This window comes from Heterocephalus glaber, unplaced genomic scaffold (genome assembly GCF_053883595.1).
Source record: "Heterocephalus glaber isolate CG9 unplaced genomic scaffold, H.glaber_assembly_v1.0 deba00001687, whole genome shotgun sequence".
Classification (NCBI taxonomy): Eukaryota; Metazoa; Chordata; class Mammalia; order Rodentia; family Bathyergidae; genus Heterocephalus; species Heterocephalus glaber.
In genome coordinates, this window is record NW_028258412.1 from 9825096 (window position 1) to 9843477 (window position 18382).

Consider the following 18382-nt stretch of genomic DNA (forward strand, 5'->3'; position numbering starts at 1 on the left):
TAGATAAGCCTATTTGCCACCTTCTTTTACTGAAAATCATAGACTTTCCGACCCTCCAGAGCCCTTTGTGGCTTTTCCAGGTAAAGGAACGATAGCCCAGGAAGGGGGTGCTTTGGGGGTAACTTGGTACTAAGGCTGGTGAGTGACAAAACTAGCACTCAGGGAGCAGGGACATTGATTCCTTGTCCAGAGCTTTGCCCGCTGCACTTGCCATTAGCTTGACTCACTGGCTCATCAGTGTAGAAATTGGTTTTGATTTTTCTTTATTAAAGTTTCATAATACATGTGATATGATCCCATTTATATGAACTGTCCAGAACAGGCAAATCTCTAGGGACAGAAAGCAAATTCATGGTTGCCTCAGGCAGGTGGTGAGGGAAGCAGTGACTGTTAATAGGCACAGGGTTTCTGTTTGGGATGATGAAAATGTTCCAAAATTAGATTGTGGTGATGGTTGCAGAACTCTATGAATGTACTGAAAACCATTGAATATTACACTTTAAAACAGTGAGTTTGGGGCCAGGGATTTAGCTCTGGTTCTGGCGCCTGCCTCGCAAGCGCAAGGTCCTGAGTTCGATCCCTGGTACCAAAAAAAAAAAAAAGAGTGAGTTTTGGAGCTGGTTATTATACTTCAGAGGCAAAGCGCTTGCCTGTCATACATGAGGCCCTGGGTTCAATCCCCAGCACTGTCAAAGAGGGAGACAGGCAGAGTTCTAGGCTGCATGAATTACGTCTTAATAGAGCTCTTACCGAAAAAGCCCATAACGTTCGAAGAGGGGAAGGATAGCCTATCCTTATTCTCCCTCTAACATAATGCCTTTGATTCCCTCTGCGTTCTTTTAGACTTCATACATATACTTAGGGTTTGGGGAGGCAGAGCTACGATCACGGTGATTTTACTAATACTGAGTCTATATTCGCAAGCTACAGGAAAAAAATTATTCATCAGGTTGGTGGTGTGGAAAGGAGGCCGTTGGTTTGGTAACTCTGAACTAGGGTTGGGAGAAGGGTGTAAATGAGAGCTGGTGTCGGGGCACCTGTCAGCATCAAGAGGGACCAGGGGCCCAAGGCTGCCCAGAGAGCCACTCTTAGTATCGTCTTCTGAGTGTGGCTTCCCTTCTCTGCTGTTGGTAAGGCCAGCGGTAAGGACGAACTGATAAGAGTTGAGAACAGATGGTAGCTGGAACTGTTCGTCCTTATGGTCACCAGGGCCCAATGTTCTTACTTGCAGCAAAAGGAATTTAGTGCCTGCTGGGGCTTGAATGTGTCCCCAAAGTTCAAGTGCTAGAAACTTAATACCTAATGTAAGCATTGAGAGATGGGACCTTTAGAGGTGATTAGGGCACAAGAGCTCGGCCCTCAAGAGTGGATTAAGGCCTGTATCTCAAGAGTGGCTCCCTCTTGAGGGAGTTTGGCTTCCTCTCTCGTCCTTCCACCTTACACCATGGGATGACACAGCATAGAGACCCTTACCAAATGCTGGCTCCTCGATCTTGGACTTCTCAACTTCCAGAATTATAAGAAATCTGTTCTTGGGCTGGGGATTTAGCTCAGTGGTTCCGGCTGCCTGCCTCACAAGCGCAAGGTCCCGAGTTCGATCCCCGGTACTAAAAAAAAATCTCTGTTCTTGATAAATTCCCTAGTCTCTGGTATCCTGTTATAGCACCATAAAACAGACTTAAGTGCTACAGTGCTGGTTGTTTTGTTTTTGTATAGATGAGAAGCATAATGCATATTTTTTTAAATTGAAATACAGTACCACTATGTAGTCCAGGCTGCCCTTAATTTGCAATCTTCCTGTCTCAGCCTCTTAAGTGCTGGGATTACAGACTTGTACCACCATGCCCATTTTTTTAAAAATTGTGATATAAAGCATACAATGGGGCTGGGGATTTAGCTCAGTGGTTCTGCTGCCTGTCTCGCAACCACAAGGACCTGAAATCAATCCTCAGTATCAAAAAAACCCCCATATAACAAAGTTTAACATTTTAACCATTTTTGCACGTACCATTTGGTAGTGTATATTACGTTCACATTGTTGTGAGACAAATCTCCAGAACTTTTGCATCTTGCAAATCTGAGACTCCAAACCCATTAAATGATAATTTCCCATTCTTCTTGTCCCTAGGCCCTGGCAACCATCATTCTACTTTTTGTTTCTCTGAATTTGATTACTCTAGGTATCTTACATGTAGTGTTTGCCTTTTTTTGACAGGCTAATTTCTTTAAGCATAATGTCCTCAAGGTTTAACCATGTTGTAATGTGTGACAGGATTTTCTTCCTTTTTTTTTTTTTTTGGCACTGAGGATCAAACTCAGGACCTTGCACTTGCAGGCAGGCGATGGTACCACTGAGCTAAATCCCCGGCTCGATTTTCTTGCTTTTTAAAGATGAATAGTATCCCATTCTTGTATATACCACATTTTACTTATCCATTCATCTGTATTTGTTTTTTGTTTTTAATTTAACCATAGTGAGGATTAAACCCAAGGCCTTCACACTGAGCTACATCCCCACCCCTTTTATTTATTTTTTATTATGAGGCAGGGCCTCACTAAGTCAGGAAGGTGCCCAGGCTGGGCTCAAGCTTGTGATTCCCCTGCCTGAGCCTCCCAGAGTCCTGAAATTACAGGCACAGGGATGTGCCACCATGCTGGGCTGCGTTCATTTGTTGATGGACACATGGGTTGCTTTTGCCTCTCGGCTGTTGTGAATGCTGCTGCTATAAGTATAGGTGTAGAAACATTCTTTCTTCCCCACCCCCTCTCTTTCTCTTGGTTTTTTGGAGACAGGGTCTTGCTGTGTAGTTTGGGTTGGGCCTCGAACTCACTATGTATCCCAGGTTGGCCTTGAACTTGTGGCAATCCTTCCACCTCAGCCTCCCCAGTGCTGGGATCACAGGTGTGCACCACCATGCCCACCAGAACCATCTCTTTGAGTTTCTGCCTTCAGTTATTTGGTTATATACCCCAAAGTGAGATCGTGTAATTCTATGTTTAATTTTTTTTTTTTTTTTTTTTTGTACCACGCATCGAACTTGGAACCTTGTGCTTGCGAGGCAAGCGGTGGCACCGCTGAGCTATATCTATGTTTAATTTTTTGAGGAGCCTCCATACAGTTTTCCACAGTGGCCACACCATTTTATATTCTCACTAGCAGCTCACAGGGATGATGACTATCATGGGCATCAGGACAACACTGATGGCACTTAGTATTCCTAATAACATCCGCTGCAAGTGATAGCTCATTAAATGCTCCACTGAAAAGATACGATTGATTTGAAAGTGAAACACTGAAATTCATTTTCCAGCTGGCGAAGAAGCATAGCATGGTGGTGATATCCCCCATCCTGGAACGAGATCGAGATCACGGGGATGTTCTGTGGAATACAGCCGTGGTGATCTCCAATTCTGGAGCAATCCTGGGCAAGACCAGGAAAAACCACATCCCCAGAGTGGGCGATTTCAATGAGGTGAGCTGCCCCTTGGATAACCAGCCTAGCTTGCTTGTCCCCCTTCCATGTATGGATCTCCCTGGGCCCTTCTGTGGGGGAAGTTCTGTGTGGGGTAATGTCACCCCGTGTGAGGCTGCAGCACAGTGTGGCTGTGGTACTCAGAGGGGCTCATGACCTTGTCCTGGGTCACACAGGAAGGTGGGATTCATGTGGGACTCGAGTGAGTTCCAAACATTTTAGCACAGTCGGGCTTTTTTGTTGTTGTTTTGTTTTTACTGTAACTTGATTTGGTTGTTTGAAATTCTCCTTTGAAGTAAGTAGAACATAAAACCAAAATAAAGAGTGGAGAAATGTGAAATGATCCCTGTGGCCCCTTTCAAGCTCTGACCTCCTAGGTGACCATGACCAGTCCCATTCTGGGGAGGTGGCATTCCTTGTCCATAACTTACGTGGTACCTGTTTTTTGTTTTGTTTCTGTAGTGCAAGGGTATGAACCCAGGGCTTCATACTGAGCTATATCCCCAGTCCTTTTTAAATTTTTTATTTTCAGACAGGGTCTCACTCAGTTGCCCAGGCTGGGCTCACACTTGTCATCCTCCTGCCTCAGGCTCCCAGAGTACTGGGATGATAAGCGTGCGCCACTGTACCCAGTCTGAGTTGGCCCGTGTTCGCGGGTTGGATGACAGGAAGTTAACGTGCCTGTCTGTGTACCTGTGTATTACATGGGACTTTTTATGCCTGTGATCAGGGTATAAATCAGGAGACTACTTTGCCTGGTTAATGCCAATTCATAGGTGGGGGAGATGGAGGGAGTGGATGTTTAAAGGAGGGAAATGAACTCCACCTAAAGCCTAAGATATTAAATCTGAACTTGATTTTCAAATAGGTACAATTGTTCAGGTTGTGATATCACTTGTCCTTTATCTTCTTTTGCTGATCATGGGGGCCCAGTCATACTCAGGCTGGTGAGGAGAATGAGAAACCATCTACAGGGCTAGGTGAGGTTCCTTGGGTGAGAGAAGAACCCAGTGTTGCTCAGAAACAGGTGGAGGTGGGGGCGGACAGACATGCCCCTTGCTATTTACCCTTCGATTAATCATTAGCTCCCTGCAGATAGCACAGGGCCAGTCTCAGTGCAGCAGGTCTGCCCCAGTGTCTACCACGTGTGCATATCCGGGTTGCTGCCTGAACCTGGTCGATTTTGAAATTAAGAGGAAGTGGAAAAGGCTCCAGGAGCGGATCTGTTTGGGACCCAACTTTCCCTCTACCATCCCTAGGTGCTGCCCTTGGGAAAGTTCCAGGGCTGGGCAGGCAGAGAGGCAAGGATGGGAGAATGGAGTTCTCATCTGGCTGCCCTGTGGGCAAGTCCCAATGCCACTCAAGTGACCGTTTTCTCTGGATGCTTGCTCTGGATGAATCCTCGTCCCTTTGGCTCTAACATTCAGAAAAAGAACATGTGCTTGCTGAGTCCTTTGAGCAACTCATGGGAACATCAGCCAGACCCCAGCCTTATGCTGTGATTGAAACCTCACCATAGTCTTTCCTTGAAATACCATGGAAAGTTACTTTGGCGATGTTTTTGTTTTGTTTTGTTTGATACCGGGGATCGAACTCAGGACCTTGTGCTTGTGGGGCAGGTGGCGGCACCACTGAGCTAAATCCCTGGTCCCTTTGTTGATTTTTGATACCTCACAAAGGAGATTATGGATGAATACTTAAAGCCACAGTGACTTTCCCTTGGAGATGGTTTACTTTTGTGTCTGGATTTGTATATGTATATTTTTTAACATTTTAAAATTCCGCAATTTAGAGTCACACCCAAGAGTGTTATTTTTGGACTCTTGGTGATATTTCATGTTTTCTGATGAGTCTAGGGAAAGAGAAATTCTTATAGTGCTGAGGCATCGATATAATGGCCTTTTGTTGTTTTTCTAGTCAACATACTACATGGAGGGAAACCTGGGCCACCCCGTGTTCCAGACCCAGTTTGGCAGGATTGCAGTGAACATTTGTTATGGGCGGCACCACCCCCTCAACTGGCTTATGTACAGCATCAACGGGGCAGAGATCATCTTCAACCCCTCAGCCACCATTGGCACACTCAGGTCACTCGGTGGGCAGATCTGGGGGGCTTCCTGGGGCCCAGCCACCAATTCAGGCCCAAGGCCATGATGCAGGGTTCAGAGGTGGGTTTTATAAACAGCAGGCAGGTGTGGCTATCAGAATGTTGAACAGATCTGAGCCCTGAGGTTGTAGATTGCACATTTAACCAACTTGTTAGTGAAAAGAATTCTCCGGATGACACAACTCCTGATCCCCAAAGAGCTGCTCACTCTACTATGAGACATCAGCCTTTGCTGTGATCCTGAACTCTGAAATGAAAATAATAATCCCACCTCCTGCATGATCATCAGGATTCAGAAAGTCCTACTTCTCAGTCCTAGAGCACAGTACGTACCTGGCTAGCATCAGCTCCCGGAAAAGGGCTGTGGACTCCTGCAGCATCCATCCAGGGAACACAGACATCCAGGTGAGACAAAGAACAGGTGAGGGCTTGGAGCCCACAGGGTAAGAGATCAATCCCAGAAACTTATTTTAGCCAATGAAGTGGCTTCCTCAGTGACACTTAATAACAAATGTTTGGGTGTCAGTATCCGATAACTGCTCTACTGCAGGCAGTGCTGGGTGAGGTGGACTTGGCAGCCCCTGAGCTCCTGGGCAGGACCCCCAGGGCCCCTCATCTGATAAGGGCAGCAAGTAAGCTTAGAGAGCCCTGACATGACTATCCTGCTGCTGATTCACTTCCCCAACAGCTGAGCATTTGGGTGGTTTCCAGCTTTGCATCATTACAAGTCACAGAACTCTAGGAATTATTGCAAACATTTTCCTCCCCATCTCACTTCTTCCAAAGCCGGCAGCCTGCAGCAAGAGGTCTTGGATTTCTCTCTGCAGTCCTGGTTGGTCAGGTCCCAGCAGGGCTAAGCCCAATGTTGGGGACCAGTGGAGGGAGGTCTGATGGGCAGCTCTGAGTTCTCTGTTGGGCCCACATTTGTCTGTTTCTAACTCTTGCTTTCTAAATGTCAGAACGTGATGGTTATTTTACCTTTTCCTTTATACATGGTGATGCGCTCTCTCAAGTGACATCCCCTGTGCTTCCACGTTTGCATAGCAAGTCGCTAATCCAGTCAGAATGTAACCCTCAGTCTCTTACCTCAGGTCCCCTGCCTTGTCTGTGCTGTTGGGTAGAAGTAAAAAATCAGGCCTTGGACCTTCCTTCGAGTTTCCCCTCAGAATATACCAGGGTCTCATAGTGGCTTGAGCAACAGTAACAGTGTCCATTGGTAGTTCTGAGGCAAAGTAATCACTGGTCATCCACTGGGCCTGTGCAGAACCTTGGTCCGCTAAGCGTCCCCCTCTGACCATTTATGTGTAAGACATTCTCGCAGCTCTGTCTTCCTCGCAGGGATCACTAGAGAAGCCTGAAGCCCAACCCCTGGGTACCTGGGCCTGAACTGGCTTCTGGCTGCAGAACCAAACGGCCACCTCGCCACGCAGGTGCAGAAGCCCTCCCTGACCCTGCTGTCTCCGGCTTTTATAAGCCCCGATTAGCAAACAAGCGCCCCAATATAATATGCACATAACCACTTGTGTCCTGGCAGCCTATTAGGCTTATTAACAATGATTGATTTCCCTTTCTCAGCCAAGAATTGTCCAGCCCTCAGCTTTCAAGGGTGTAGTGAGGCTGGCAGTAAAAACTGTTGCAGGCCTTTGGGAAAGTGAAGTGTTTCATGAACTCCTAACTTGTTCGTGTCCTGTAACCAGATAATGACACTCCAGAACTGTAGCCTAAGGAAGTGATGTAAGAGGAGGACAAGGGTGTGCGTGTGACAAGAGAAATGTCAGGGTTAAGTAAATTTCAACCCATTTTTTCCATGGGTTATTGCCACTAAAAAGTCATTATGAAGATAATGATGTATCATGACAAAAGCCTATGAGCCATAAAAAGATGTATCTAGGCTGTGGTCAGAACTCCATAAAATTTTTTGGACCATGAACAAGGATGGTCATGGAAAGATGACAACAGGTGGTTTATTGGGGTGGTGAGATTCGGGTGATTTTAAAGTAATTACTTGCAGGGGCTGGGGATTTAGCTCAGTGGTGCAGCCACCTGCCTTGAAAGCACAAGGTCCTGAGTTCGATCCCCGGTACCCCCCCAAAAAATAATTACTTGCAGAGTTGCTAGTGCTTTTAGCACGGTGCCAGGAAGAAACCCCACAGTGGGTCACAGCTTCCAGAACCCTCCAGCCCCTTCTCTGATATCTTTTGCCCTCCCTATCAGGCACACATTTGCCTGCACTGTGGCTTAGCAAGGTGTCTTCACTCAACTTTGTGTTCCACAGTTCCAAGCCCACAGTAGACTGTAAAGGTTTTTTTATTCATTGAGTCATTCTGACAGTCCCTGGATGTGGCCAGCACAGCCTGAGTAGCTGAATATTTCTGCTTTGTTTGTTCATCAGAAAGTCGCTGTCCCATGCCCTTGGTACATTTTGCCTTCCCACTGTGATGATTTTTAGGGATCTGTGTATGTTACACTGGGAATATGGCAAATGTCCCTATCCCTCCATCAGAACCCGCACACACTGGACTCTCACGAACCTCTGGCTTCCTTTCCCTTTGTGGTTTTGAGAGCATACATTTTATTGCCAGCTGTGGGTTTGAGTCCTACGCAGAACACCTCCCTGGAGAATTGCAAGAAAGATGTTTTATGGCAACTGCTCTGCAAGTGTCTGTTGAATTCCTGAAAATGTCATGTACGGGTGTATTTCTGTAAAAACCCTTTCTTAAAAGTTTTGTCAGCTTGGCTTAGCAGTTGGGGGAAAAAAACTAAAGTCTCCTCAATCAAGCCCTTGATTTTTTTTTTTCTTTTATCCTTTTCCAGACTCGTGAATCCTCCTGAGAATTAGGTTTGTGACAAGCACACACCCCCTCCACCTACTCCATGGTTTAAACCAGGTGCACGCTGACAGGAAGGAAGATTCCAGGGCATTTGCTACCAGTCACTCAGTATTTCTAAGTGGGCATTGTTTCTGCTAGTCTAGAATCTTTTTTTTTTTTTTGGTACCAGGAATCAAACTTGAGTCCTTGTGCTTGTGGGGCAGGTGGTAGAAGCACTGAGCTAAATCCCCAGCCCCGGTCTAGAATCTTAATGATGGTATCCCTTGGATGAAAGATAAGCAGTGACCAGAAGGCCCACTGAGTCCCATGTGGACTAGAATAGACAGGGTCTCTTGTTGAGATGAGGTCTTCCCACTACACTCTCCCTTTGCTGGGTGCTGGACCAAGGAAGGCCCACAACTCATCTGTGCCTATGAGTGGGGGGCAGTAATGGAACAAGGGAGCCTCTGCTTGAGGACACAAGGTTCAGAGAAGGAAAATGGGAAGGAGGTCGTGGGAAACAGCTCAGAGGTGGCAATTCTGCAGAATGTGACCCCCTCACACCCCACTACATCTCGATCAGTCTTCACAGTCTCCTTTTGAGGGAGTTTAGGAGAAAGAAGCTTGGGATGAGGATCTGATGACTGTTCTGGTAGACCACAGCTACAGGGCTTCACCTAGAGTGGGGCTTCCCTAGAAGGCTGCTTAGGCTTAAGCCAGGTGCTGAGGATGAGCAGATGTGCTTGGAGGTCTGAGGTGACCCATGGGGACAATGAGTCCCTGGCTGTCCCCACTAGCGGCCTGGGAAGGCCAGTGGCCCACCTGCAGCTTGGCCCGAGCATCCAGAGTCTGGCTGGAGAGCTGGCAACCTGACTCCTCCCGTTCTTCTCTTACAGTGAGTCCTTGTGGCCAATTGAGGCCAGAAATGCAGCAATTGCCAATCACTGCTTCACTTGTGCTATTAACCGTGTGGGTGAGGTGAGTCTCGAGGTCTGACTGAGAAGAACCACTGCTGCCTGGTGGCCCTGGTCGGGACATATTACAGGACCACACGATCACATGTCTTCTCCCTGTTCCTTGTACCTGCGTGCCACAAATTGTAGGGACCCAGAAGTGGAAAAACTGACTGGGTCTGTTACTTTTGTTCTGTTTTTAACTAAAACCATCCTGAAAGAATCTTTGATTTAGCAGTTTTCACTTTCTCACTTCCCACTATCCAGTTTGTTTGTTTTATTTTGTGTGGTATGAGGGAGCAAACCTAGGGCCTTGTACAGACTGGGCAAGCACTCTGCCACTGGGCTTCATCCTTCGCCCTTTTTAAGTTGCTTATGAGACACAGCCTTACCTACTTCCCCAGGCTGACCTTGAACTCACAATTCTTCTGCCTCAGCCTTCCCTTAAGCTGGGATTACAGGCATGTGTCCAGTTTAATTTCTCCCATTGATGACCCCAGACAGGAAACGGCTTCGACTACCAAACACAACGCATTTATTTCCATAATAACTCTCTTCCTTGTTCTTTCTAATTGGATGTCAAACTCCTATCAGAACATCTGCTCACTATGATAGAACCAAGGTTTCCACACTAATTCTATCTGATTTCTGGCAACATAAACCCAGTGATTGTTTTTGTTGTTGGTCGTGGTGTTTGTTTGTTTTTCTGTACTTGGGTTTGAACTCTGGGGTACTCTACCACTGAGCTAAGTCCCCAGGCCAAAGTTGCCCGGGTGGATCTTGAATTTGTGATCCTCCTGCTTCTTCAGCCTCCCTCAGTGCTAGGATTATAGATGTGCACCACTGTGTCCAGGCAAAACCTGTTGTTTTAATTGGCCTCTGAGACCCACATTACAGCTCGATGTGTAGTTCCCGTCAAGCTTTGGGGAAAATATTTAAAAAACAATGTGAGGGCTTCCCTACCCACTTCTTGCTTTTACAGAGCCCAGCCTGGGATCTTAACTACTTCAGGCAGGCCAGCCTCACCTGTCTCCCACAGCCTTGAGAAGCAATCAGTGCCCAGTGTTTGTCTTCCCAGATTAGAAACTTCTCAAAGGCAAAATCCAGGTCTTTATCTTGCTTGCCAAATTCCCCGCTGGCTGCCCAATGCTGGTGCTCAGTGGGGCCTCTAACAAGTGATTGCCCAATGAGTGCAGCTGTTTTCATTCACTTTAACCATTAACTCTGCCTGGCCGGCTTGCTGTTCTTAGTCTGGCTAAGTGATCTGCGATGAATGTCATAGTTGTGCCACCTATAGGTTCCTCTTACCTTGTTGTTACTTCACAGGAACACTTCCCCAATGAGTTTACCTCTGGAGATGGAAAGAAAGGTATGTTCCATGAATTTTGGTGGCAGTGGGCCTCATCCTCCCCTTCTCCACCTGCTTCTCTCGGCAGAGTTTGCCCCACAGCCTGTATCTGGAACCTAGGAGGAGGCACTAATGCCCCTCTGCTTTATTGCTCATAGTGCATTGGAATTTGACTGGCTGGGAGCAAATAGGCAGTCCTGGGCTTGTGACCACTTCATTCCTCAAATGAGAATATAATAGGAATAGGATTGGACTGAATCCCTCCCCCAGGACTGGGAAGAAGATGGATCAGAGAGGATTTGAAGGAGCAGTCTGTGAGCTTCCTAAAGGGGAAGTGTTCTCATGCAGCCTGTAAACTTCCCTACCTCTTTTCCTTTGTCCCTCACCCCCATCCCCCACACCAGGTACAAATGCCCTTGAGTCAGCATGGATTGCCTTGAGTTTCTGGTGTCCACAGCCTATTTTAATCTGAGGACAGCTGTCACTACACCTCTGCTGGGAACCCTACACCCCAGGTCCCACCTCTGTGGCTGTGAGAAGGAAGGGTGACTTCTCACCAAGGAGGTGTTTGAATTGGCTTGGGCTGTCACCCCCCAGGAATACGGAGGATCCTGAGCAGATCTGTTTCCCAAGAAAACATTTCCTACAGGTGGTCCCAAGTCCCCAACATGAGGCCACAGATTGCACCCTGGATTCACAGATTCTCCAATCCCAGTTAACTTCTTTGCCATGGAGGTACAGAACTGGCAGGAAAATTAGTATCTGGGCCTGTGCTAGATTGGCCCAGCCCTGCACCCACCTCCTCACATGCCTCAGGGTGGTTCTTAGCACCCTGTGACTGAGGGGACTGAGGTGTGGAGGTAGGAGATACTGTAGTTTGTTTACTCAGTGGGGCCACCACAGGAAGTAGATCACACAGGAAGCCCCCAGAGCCTTGATTCCCTTGGGGTATGAGTGGTGGATGTTAAGAATGAAGAGCCACACCTTTAATGGGTGACATTTAGAAATCTTAGGAGCAGAGAGGAGTGATGCAAGGGTGACCTTTGCAACTACCTGCTGGGCCTTCAGGGCTAAGGAAGAAGACGAGCCCTTTGGGCCTCAGCATTTGGCAGGCACAGGGGAGGGCAGTGTGGATGCCTTGTCCTGAGTATCTCTCTGTGCCTGCCTTTCTGCAGAGCCTACACTTTGTCTATTACAGCTCACAACTGTTTCCCTTTGCTCCTTGTAGCTCATCAGGACTTTGGCTACTTTTACGGCTCCAGCTACGTGGCAGCCCCTGATGGCAGCCGGACTCCTGGGCTCTCCCGTAACCGGGATGGGCTGCTGGTCACTGAACTCGACCTCAATCTCTGCCGGCAGATGAACGATGTCTGGAACTTCAAGGTAAGGCCCAAGTTCCCTTCTGTACCCTGCTTCTCTACTTTGGTCCCCCATCCTTCCTGCTGGATGGGTAACTACAGCTGTAGGGTTTGCCCTTAGCGACCGCTGATAGGAGGTGCCCACTCCCCACCCGAGTCCATGGTGAGCAGCCAGCCAGTCCCTGCCTCTTGCTGGCTGTAGGGAGGAACTGTTGGGCTGGACAGTGTACAGGCAGCAGGCTTCAATAATTCTCCTCTCATCTGATTTAGATTCTAGGCGCCTTCAAACAAATTAATCTCAATTTCATTTGTCCAGAGAATAGAGTGGATTGGCTTCTCTAATCCTTTTTCCTTTCCAGGCATTTGCACTTACTGCAAGATAAATGTGCATGTCTGGTTCTGCCTGCGGCCAGACTCCACAGTCTAGGCCTTGACAATCGAGGGAAATGGGTCACTCAGAGAAATGGAATCCAGGTTGGCTCTGTCTCTGCCTTGCTTGGTCACCCTAAGCAAGTGCCTTCTGCTCCCAGGCCTTAGGGCTCCCAGCTATAAAATAAGAGGGTTAATGGGGCCAGGGATTTAGCTCAGTGGTTTCGCCGCCTGCGGCACAAGCGCAAGGACCCGAGTTCAATCTCCGGTACCAAGTAAATAAATAAATAAATAAATAAAATAGGGTTAGCTTGAAGGCTCCATGCTGCTTTTAAGACCAAATGCCCTGTGACATCAGGAGTTGGAGAGCTGTGTAGGTACCTGCCTTCCTGGGATGGGCCACCTGGAAGGGCTTGTGTCTGTGGGATTTGTTGTATTTGTGTCTATCCATATTTCCACCAACTGAGCCCCATTTATAAGCAAACCACACAGCAAATGAATGTCTCATTGTTATAACCGAACAATTTTGCCCAGTATGAAGAGCCTTTGCTTTTCCACTTGTCTGAGCATAGGTCCTCATCACATCTCCCAGTCTCAGATCCTTGTCAGATAAGCAGAAAGTCTTCTGACATGTCACTCCTCTTGAGCAGCTCATATTAATGCAGGATTCCACCTAAATCAGAAGTTACAGCTGAGAACGCTGGGCAGCGCTTTTAACAAGTATCAGCAGGAGGGCTGGGGATTTAGCTCAATGGTTCTGCTGCCTGCCTTGCAAGCCCAAGGTCCTGAGTTCGATCCCCAGTACCAAAAAAAAGTATCAGCAGGGACAATAAGTAGAATGACACTGTCTTGGAGCAGAAAACTTCCCAGCTGTGGTGATGGGCATGACCTCAGGCTGAGACTTTTGGAAGGAGCTGACTTGGGAAGGGGAAGGCAGGAGCAACCCAGTGGGCTTTGCAGCCCCCACTCTTCAGGCTCTGTCTGTATCCATGACATGCCATACGGAGCAGACAGACCTGAGACTCGACCAGGAAACCCAGGATCAAATCCCCAGCCTTCTTCTGTGGAGTAGGCCTCAGGAAGGCAGTCCTGTAGAGTAGATCACTACCCTCAGTGGGCCTTAGGCTGCTCTTCTGGGGTTCTGCAGAACCGTAGGACATCCTCCTCCCTCAGGGAGGACCACATCTCTGGGAAATATGGATATGTGTCAGAGGTCACAGCAAGCTGGGCTGGGTGAGCCATCTTGGCATCTCTGAACTCCGCTGGAATCAGTGCCCAGAGCTCACAGTCTGAAATTGACCTGTCAACCAGCCTCGCCTATGTAATCCTGTCCCGTGGCTGCCACCCAGTGGCAAGAGGTGGTGGTGAGGAAGTGACCCGTGATTATAAAACAGGAACCTCCAAAGTACACCTGTGTTTTGTTTTCAGATGACGGGCAGATATGAGATGTATGCACGGGAGCTTGCTGAAGCTGTCAAACCCAACTACAGCCCCCCCATCTTGAAGGAGTAGCTGGCTGCACCCCTTCCTGCCCGGGGATAGGGGTGGGTGCCTCTTTCCCCCAGTGGAGAAGCATGCGGGACAGGTGTTCAAGTTCTGATAAGGATGCTGCCCCAGATGGGTTTTTCAATACCCAGGTGAGGGGAGGTGAAATGGGGAATGGCTGCTAAATGAGCATAAGATTTCTTTCTGGAGTGATGGAAATGTTTTGGGATTAGACAGAGGTGATGATGGTTGCACAACACTGCAAATGTATAAAGTACCACTGGATCGTATGCTTTACATGTTTTATGACTCCTACCTCGCATTTAGAAAATTATTCGGGTACTGCTTGGGCCAGTGAATTTGAAGTTAGATGGGCTGGGTGTGGTGCCACACGTCTATAATCTTGGGAGGCTGAGGCAAGAGAATTGCTGTGAGTTGGAGGCCAGCCTGGGTTACATAGTGAGTTCAAGGCTAGGCTGAACTGCATAATGAGACCCTGTCTCAAAGAAGGAGTTAGACAGATGGGATGCCCCAGTCCTGAGGTGACATTAGCAGGTTGAGGGTCAGCGTGAGCATCTGTTGTGATGGTGGGAAGAGGGTGTGGGTTGATGCAGAGTGACAGCCTACAGCATGGCTGCAGGTGTGTCAACTTGATTTGACTGCAGTCCCCTGGCTAATTATCCAGGCTGGCCTTGAACTCCTGGATTTAAGAAATTCTCCTGTCTCAGCCTCCTGGATAGCTGGGGCTATCTGTACACAGACCCGTGCCCAGGTTTGTGGAGTTACTGTTATTGTTTTGTTTTGGTTTGGTTTCTGTGGTACTGGGATTGAACCCAGAGTCTCATACATGCTAAGCAAGTGCTCTGCCGTTGAGATATACCCCAGCCCTTTTAAAATTTGGAGACAGGGTCTCACTTAGTTGTAAAACCTGGCCTCCAGTTTATAATCTTCCTGCCTTGGCCTTTTGAGTAGCTAGGCTTACAGGTGTTTACTACCACACCTTGGTTGTGTGAAAGTAGTTTATAGATGTGATTAAAGTCCAAGGGAGATTATCTCATATAACTTGGGTGGTCCCGACTCAATCTAAAAAGCAGATCAGATTCCATGTGAGCAGACAGCAGTTCTAGCCCCTGAGGAGAGTTCCAGCCTGCTGCCTTGACAGCCTGCTCTTGGGTTGGACTTGTCTAACCAGCCCCTACAATCACTGGCTTCAGTTCCTTGCAACAAATCTCTTTATATCTCACTGGGTCTGGATTTCTCATTGGGTCTGACTGACACAGATTTTGGTACCAGAATTGGTTCCAGAGAATGAGAATCCTAAGGATGAGTTTTCTGCATTGGTATTAGGTTTTCTGGAATTCTCTCATTTGCTTGGCGCTGGTGACTATTTTGAATGGCAAAAAGGGAAGTGGCAGTTCACAGCATGATGCAGCCGTGGAGATTCATATGTGGCATAGGCCCTCAGCCAGTGTCCAGGAGTTCCAGCCCACCCTTCCTGACAGCCTGCCCTGTGGGTCTCAGACTTACTGAACCAGCCCCCAGCGTCATGTAAAGCAATTCCTGCACTAAAGCTCTTGATATCTTATTTCTATCCATCCCCTGGTGGTTCTGCTTTTGGGTTTGATCCTCAACTTGCATATCAGGTTAGTCACCTCCCTACACCTTGGTTTCCACATCTGTAAAAGCAGACCATGTGCCCTGTCCTGCTTTATCTCACAGAGGGGTGGTGACAGACTAGGTGAGCTAGGGAGCTCCCTGGCAATTGTCAGTGCAGTGCCCATGTGGGCTCTGTGCCTTACAACAGCCGCATGGCAGCTGACCAGAGTGTGAGGGAGTAGTGTGCTGTAGTTCCACCCTTCCTGTTCCTGGTCAGAGTGCAGCCTCATCCCTTCACCGGCCCAGGAACTGCACTGCATGAACAAGCCCATGTCGGGGCTGGACAGCCCTTGGATGATAAAGGCCGATGGAGTGGCCTGACTATGCTAATCCCCATAGCCTCTCTGAGCTGCAGGTAGTAGTCTGCTTTGGACCTTATTTCTTCATAAAAGACAGCCCTGCAGACATGGTGAGCCTTTTTTTTTTTTTTTGTCTGGCCTTTCCGGATCTTTGTACCTATCATTTCTAGGAGCATGTAATCAGCCAAATATAGAGGTTTTGAGGACATGTTGTATTTATGAGTAATGCACCAGGCACTTTGATTATCCATACCTTTGAAAACAACAATCGGGCTCATCCTAGAGTAGGCAGGCTCTGCACAGATAGGGTGTTTCCAAGATTTGCCTTGTGCCTGGAACAGGTGATGCTCAGAAAACATTTGTTGATCCCGGCCATGGTGGCACAGGCCTGCAATCCCAGCACTTGGGACGCTGAGGCATGAGGATTGCCCTGAGTTCGAGGCCAACCTGAACTACATAGTGAGACCCTGTCTCAACCCCTCCCCTCAAAAAAAGTTTGTTGAATGAACCTGGGGTTAAGGTTTTATGCGTGTGTTGCTGATGCCATGGAGAAGGCTCACAGCTGAGAACTTGCTTTGGTTCAGTACCCATGGCTTGCAGGCCCTCTGGGCCCTCTGCAATCTTGGGTGAAACATTCTGATCCCTCAGTTTTCTCACAACAAGTAGCTGGACTCAGAGTTCTTCAGAGTTCTTCCAGCTCCCGCAAGCAGCCTTCCTGCCAGGCGACAGCTTTATTTGTAATGCTAGGGACTGACCCCAGACCCTTGCACATGCTGAGCACACACTCTACCACTGAGCCCAGCAGCTTCACTGCTGGCATCTGGAGTGGGGTCAGGGTGGCCAGACTACACTGTGCCCAAAAGGAAAAAGAGAATTCTCAAGCATAGACCAGGAGCTAAACCACAGTCTTAGTAAGTTAAAAATATTCAAATCCTATAATGTGTATTTTCCAATCAGAGTGGACTTAAAGGAGAAATCAGTAGCAAAAGAAAAACTGGGAAATTCAAAAATAGGTGGAAATTAGCACACTACTTTTTTCTTTTGCAGTGCCGGAGATCAAACCCAGGGCATTGCACAAGTTAAGCAAGTGCTATACCCCTGAACTACTCCCCTTGCCCAATAGCATACTCTTAAACACCCAGTGAGTCAAAGGAAATCATAGAAGAAGTTAGAAAATATCTTGAGATACATGAAAAACACAAATACCAAAACATACAAAATGCAATGAAAAGCAGCGCTAAGAAAGAAACTTATTGCTATACTTACATTGAAGATCTCAAACCAACGACCAAACTTCACATGTTGAAGAACTCTGAGCGTGTGCATGACCAAATGAAACCCAACACTAGCAGAAGAAAGGAAATGATTAGAACAGAGGTAAAAAAAAAAAAAAAAGCAGTAGAGGAGATAAATGAAAGCAAAATTTGTTCTTCAAGAAGATCAAAAATGGCCAGGGATTTAGCTCAGTGGTTCTGCTGCCTGCCTCGCAAGCACAAGGTCCTAAGTTCAATCCCCGGTACAAAAAGATCAAAATTGACAACCCATAGCTCGATTGTAATAATGTCTTTTTTTTTTTTTATCAGTCAATCAGAAATAAAAGTGGGAGCCAGGCATGGTGGCACATGCCTGTAACCCCAGCACTCAGGAAAACTGGGTGTCCACATGCAGAAGATTGAATCTAGACCCAAATATCTCACCATGTACTAAACTAAAATCAAAATGGAACAAAGATCTAATGTTAAAACACTTGAGCAGGGCATGGTGGCACATACCTGTAATCCCAGCACTCGGGAGGCTGAGGCAGGAGGATTGCCATGAGTTCGAAGCCAGAGTGGGCTACATAGTGTGTTGAAGGGCAGCCTGAACTACATAGTGAGACCTCATCTCAAAAAACAAAACAATTTAAAAAACCCAAAAATAACAAATCTGGTGAGGCTGTAAGGAAAAAGGAACCTTTCTTCATCGTTGGTGGGAATGTAAACTAGTACAACCACTACGGGAATCAGTATGGAGATTTCTCAAAAAATTAAAACTAGAAATTCCATTTAACCCAGCTATTCCCATTCTAGGTATCTTCCTGAATGAGTTAAAGACATGTTACGGTAATAGATGCATACTCATGTTTATAGCAGCAAAATTCATAACAGCTTAATCTTGGAAGCAGCGTATATGTCCATCAACAGATAAATGGATAAAATATACACAATGCAGTTTATTACTCTGCCATAAAGAAGGTTAAACTTGAGTCATTCATAGGAAGATGGACCTTGAAACCATAATGTTAAGTCAAATCAAACACATAAAGTTAAATATCACATGGTTTCTTATTTGAGAAACTCATAAATAACAAAATAAAGGTAATAGAAGTGGGAGATCTTTCTTTAAAAAGAAAGAGGGTCAACAGCTGAAGAGGGGGAAGAAGGAGAAGAAGAAAAGGACGAAAAAATTGAGATGTGGGCCGGGGATTTAGCTCAGTGGTTCTGCTGCCTGCCTTGCAAGCACAAGGTCCTGAGTTCAATCCCTA

General features: G+C 47.1%; 1 protein-coding gene across 11 annotated transcripts in view; it reads left to right on the forward strand.

Annotated features, from left to right (window-relative positions):
- Upb1 (beta-ureidopropionase 1) overlaps nucleotides 1–14193 on the forward strand; it is a 29436-nt gene extending 15243 nt beyond the window's left edge. For all 11 annotated transcript variants that reach the window (XM_021257269.2, XM_087198091.1, XM_021257270.2 and 8 more), the window contains 6 exons: nucleotides 3312–3473; nucleotides 5391–5560; nucleotides 9287–9368; nucleotides 10670–10712; nucleotides 11920–12074; nucleotides 13847–14193. In XM_021257269.2, the coding sequence (XP_021112928.1) occupies nucleotides 3312–3473; nucleotides 5391–5560; nucleotides 9287–9368; nucleotides 10670–10712; nucleotides 11920–12074; nucleotides 13847–13930 (696 nt within the window). In that variant the 3' untranslated portion in view covers nucleotides 13931–14193. The remainder of the gene's footprint in view (nucleotides 1–3311; nucleotides 3474–5390; nucleotides 5561–9286; nucleotides 9369–10669; nucleotides 10713–11919; nucleotides 12075–13846) is intronic.
- Nucleotides 14194–18382: the final 4189 nt, after the last annotated feature.